The sequence below is a fragment of the Diachasma alloeum genome, unplaced genomic scaffold, assembly GCF_001412515.2.
Source record: "Diachasma alloeum isolate Michigan unplaced genomic scaffold, Dall2.0 Dall_scaffold_01330, whole genome shotgun sequence".
Lineage (NCBI taxonomy): Eukaryota > Metazoa > Arthropoda > Insecta > Hymenoptera > Braconidae > Diachasma > Diachasma alloeum.
The window spans coordinates 16550-21101 of NW_021681434.1; the positions used below are offsets into that span (position 1 = coordinate 16550).

Sequence of the window (4552 nt, forward strand, 5' to 3'; positions counted from 1 at the left end):
CAACTGAGGTGGCGCCATCTAGTGGCATTGCTCACCAACCGGTACCTTTTTCATCAGTCGGCAGGGAAGATTCCTACTTTACCGACTGCCATTCAACCGTGGTGGGTTACCGACGGTTGTTACTTTTTATCGGGGAGGCGCTAGATGGCGCCTACTACCCGATTTGCATGCACGTGTGGATTATTTGTTTTGGGGCTTTCGCCCCTTTCCTTCGCCTTCTATTCACTCGGAAGTGAATTTCGGCGTTCATGCCACCCATAAATGAGTCCGTACCGTCCTGGTCATTTCGGACCAGACCTCTCCCCCAACCGAAAAGAAATGGGCGGGGAGCAGAGCGAAAGTGCCCTCCCCTGTCCAAAACTTCGGTTGCCGAGCTCCTCCTCCCGTCTTTTCAGGCGGAGTCCTCGCTCTCGGTCCCCTCAGCCTTTGGGAGTTCATCCTCCTCCATCGGCTGAGCGTGAGCGAGCTTTTCAGCTCTCTCCCTCGCTCTCCGCTCCGTCCGGGCGATCTTACCCGGTTTTGCCGGCTTCCTCGGTTGCAGGGAAATGAACCGAGGTCCTTTCCCGTGCTCTCCTTGGGCCACATAACCCGGCCCCCTCTGGAAGGGCCTTCCGGCCTCCGGGGCTCGCCTGGGAGGGCGTGGTTTCGCCCTCGCTTTGGCGTCCGCCTTCTGCTGCTTCCTCAGCAGTTTGAGGGTGTCTCGAGGCACATTCTGCCCGAATTCAGGCACCCATGGGCCCATGGCTTCCCATTTTTTGGTGCAGGAGGCACAAAATTCCTCGCTGCATGGGATGCCGCACCTTCGGCAGTGGGGCCTTCGTGCCTCCGGACAATCTCTGCCCTTATGTCCCGTTTTCCGACAGTTCCAGCACAGGCGTGCTGGAATGAGGGATTGCGGGAGTTTCCTCCTCTTCTCCTCCGGCCTGGAGGTTTCGTCGTCGACGAGAGGGGATGTTGTATCCATCGTCTCGTCTTCACAGGCCTTACGCTTGAGGATTTTCGCCCCAACCGCCTCTGTGGGTCCTTCCCCCCCGTGCTGGAGTATTTGGAGGTGAATGCTCCGTGCCTCCGCTTCGGGGTCCTTTCCTTCAGGGTTTTGCGCCCCTGACCTCTTCCCCTTCCTCCTCCCTGTTGAAGGGAGTTTGCCCTTGGCCTCGGAGGTCGCCTCTTTGGCCTCGGGCTTCAGCGCTGCGGCTGGGGGAATTTTCCTCTCAGAGCCTTTCGGCCCTGAGCTCTCCGGCTTCTTTCCGTGCAGGACTTCGGCGTAGGTGCGCCTCGTCCCTGCCCCGGTGCCCTGCCCAGTGTAGCCTTGCGGCACCACCTCTTTCGCCGCTCCCTTTATCCCTCGTCCCTTAGCTTTGAAGCTCTGCTCCTCGGCTTCGGGCTTTNTGAAGGGAGTTTGCCCTTGGCCTCGGAGGTCGCCTCTTTGGCCTCGGGCTTCAGCGCTGCGGCTGGGGGAATTTTCCTCTCAGAGCCTTTCGGCCCTGAGCTCTCCGGCTTCTTTCCGTGCAGGACTTCGGCGTAGGTGCGCCTCGTCCCTGCCCCGGTGCCCTGCCCAGTGTAGCCTTGCGGCACCACCTCTTTCGCCGCTCCCTTTATCCCTCGTCCCTTAGCTTTGAAGCTCTGCTCCTCGGCTTCGGGCTTTGGGAGGGGGGTCTCTGATCTCCTGGGGGGAGGTTTGACGAGGGTTTTTCGCCCCGTCTTCCTTTCCCAGGGTCCGGCCGTCTCCTCCGCCCTTACTACTGGTGCTGGTGGAGGCATCGCTGACGTCGAGGGCCCCAGGTTGACAGGTGGCAGCTGTGCAAACACAGCCGCCAGCAACCCAGGGTTGGCCGACAACGTCGCCACCAAACTCCTCACCAGCTCCTCCTCCGGCGTTGCCTTTGGAGCTGCACTCTCCTCGGGATTTTTCACCCGAGTCTCGTCCACCAGGGGAGAAGGTGCCGTGGTAGACACCTCCACCTCCATGGGGTGCACCTCCATCCTCTCCAGAGGCTCGAAGACGGGCGATGGGGGCTCGTCTTCCTCTTCCCCGAGCAGCAAAGCCATTTCGGCCAGCTCCTCAGTCGTGAGCTCTCTCTCTCTGCAATAGACAGAGAGGTTAGTTCTATGAGGGGATTGGCCTCATTGCCTTGCGGCAATGTGGTCGCTCCCCCGACACTTTCCTCCAGGGTTATTTCGCCCTGGGTGCTTTCCTCGGGCGCCTGGGAGCCCGACCTACCTGCTTGTGCTTCTTCGGCGGTCTTTACCACCTTCTGCACTAACTCGTCCAACGTTTTGTCCATTGCACGGGGTTATCCACCACGTGCACACTGTGCAATCCTTCGGGAGCGTTGAAAAATTTTCGCGTCCTGTCACTATCGTGTCACTATCGTTCAAGACGGAAAAGGACGCTTCCCGTGGTCATTTCCCCCAATTCCACAGGTGTTGGGGGTAGGGGAATTAGGGGGCGTGTCGATTAAATTAATCGCCGCCGGTGGTCCCCCCTAGTGACCTGGACTTCGACCTAAATTTGCATATTTAGGCGGTCCTTTTAAACACCCTTGATTGATACCAATCAGAGGTGTCAATTTTCATTTTTCCGCGCGACTTGTCCGTCACGTGGCTCACCCTCGCGGGCGGAAACCGTACCTCCGACACCTGCAGTCGGTAATGCTATTCTTTTCAGAATAGTCTTCTTTACCGGGCGTCGGTAAATGCCTCTTTCAGCATTTTTGGCCCATTTCACGACAGAAACATTCAATTTTGCAGAATTTACTGCTCTTTTACTCACTTTCTTTGATTTTTCGGTCGAGGAAAGGGAATGCCCCGCGCCTGAGACCATCCCCCCCCCAGAATAGAATGAGGGTTGGCCATATGCCCCACCTGGTTAAATAATCCAGGGCTTTGCCAGAGCTTTCATAACGATTTCTACGATCCTCGCGGCCGTAAAAATCGCTCTCCGTAGTGCTTGACTCGGAGGCTTGCCTACGACGCTCTCTGCGGCGTGCGTATCTTGCATTTTCCCCATAATCATTTCCTAGGGCTGTTCGCCCTGGAGGATTTGTGGGAGACTGCCTCGGAACCTCAGGCCCTGGTTCTCGGACCTTCTGTTGAGGGTTGGCCATTGCTGGCCCCAATTGTCCCCTCAGTTCCCTGCTCAGTTTCTGCACCTGAGCAAGTATTTCCTCAGCCGTCGGCGTGGCGTTCGTTACCGTAACGCCCGGAATTCCTTCCGTCGGCGTCGTAGCTCCACTCGCATTTCGGCTAGTGGTTTTGCTGCCTTTCGGTCTCCCTCGCCCTCTGCGGGGAGGGGCTGCAGCTCCAATCAGTCCTGAAATCCGGACCTGCTCTTCTAGCCTCTTCGCTTCCTCAGCGAAGATTCTCAGCATTGCTATTCGCGAGGCTAGATTCTCTGAGGACCTTTCGGCCCCTTGGCCTGGCCTGTCCTTCGGCAAGGGAAGGCTCCAATCCGTCACCAATGGACTGATTGGCCTTTTAGCCCTCTCCTCCTCTGAGAGCGGCCCCTTCTTCTCTGGTTTCGATCTCGAGACTTTTTCAGCCTCGGATTCTCCACCACTACTTTCCGAGGTCGTCACTTCTCCTGTGCGTTTCCTCTGCGTCTTCTTTTTGGCTCCCCTTTCGGGATCCATTTCTGAACCTTTCGGTCCTACCGAGGTCTCAGGGGTTTTCTCCTCGTCCCCGCCTTCCGTTTGCTTATTCAGCAAATCCTTCTTCGGTGCCCAGGGAGTCTTCCGTAAAGTCAGGAGGCTTATTCAACCTCTGCCTTTACGACAGAAAAGAGTTTTCTGGGAGTCCTGCAGCTCCTTTTATACTCTGCAGTACAGAGTGGGGGGTCCTCCCTACTCTTGTTCCTTCTCCGAGTATGTGGCGCCCCCTTCTCTGGGTCGGCGGCTACTCTGGAGGCTCTTCGGGGAATTTTACTTATCTAGTAAAAGCCGCTATAAATCCCCAGGATCATCTAGTGAGTATTTCTGAACGAAAACTCCCTAGTTCTGGGTGATTAACTGTCTTGCCCCTATATTTTTCGCCATTTTCGGGTGTTTATGGACATTTTGGGGGTATTCCCTGCCTTTTCAGGCACTTTTCCCTCTTTCTCGCTCTTTCTTAGGCTTTTCCCTCTTTTGTATTTGAAAAAACACTCCATTTCCCGCCTTTGGCAGTATTGGGGGGTGTTTTCCCAATTAAGAGAACCTTTCTCGGCTTTTTCAGTATTTTTCAACTGAGGTGGCGCCATCTAGTGGCATTGCTCACCAACCGGTACCTTTTTCATCAGTCGGCAGGGAAGATTCCTACTTTACCGACTGCCATTCAACCGTGGTGGGTTACCGACGGTTGTTACTTTTTATCGGGGAGGCGCTAGATGGCGCCTACTACCCGATTTGCATGCACGTGTGGATTATTTGTTTTGGGGCTTTCGCCCCTTTCCTTCGCCTTCTATTCACTCGGAAGTGAATTTCGGCGTTCATGCCACCCATAAATGAGTCCGTACCGTCCTGGTCATTTCGGACCAGACCTCTCCCCCAACCGAAAAGAAATGGGCGGGGAGCAG

General features: G+C 56.0%; 1 protein-coding gene across 1 annotated transcript; it reads right to left on the bottom strand.

The window, feature by feature from the left end:
- Window positions 1-391: 391 nt before the first annotated feature.
- On the bottom strand, window positions 392-3632 carry LOC107046357. The gene is made up of 4 exons (XM_015268959.1): window positions 3327-3632; window positions 2222-2322; window positions 1404-2083; window positions 392-1308 (listed from the first exon to the last, which is right to left on the bottom strand). The coding sequence occupies exons 1-4, from the start codon at window positions 3630-3632 to the stop codon at window positions 392-394; spliced, it is 2004 nt and encodes a 667-aa protein (XP_015124445.1).
- Window positions 3633-4552: the final 920 nt, after the last annotated feature.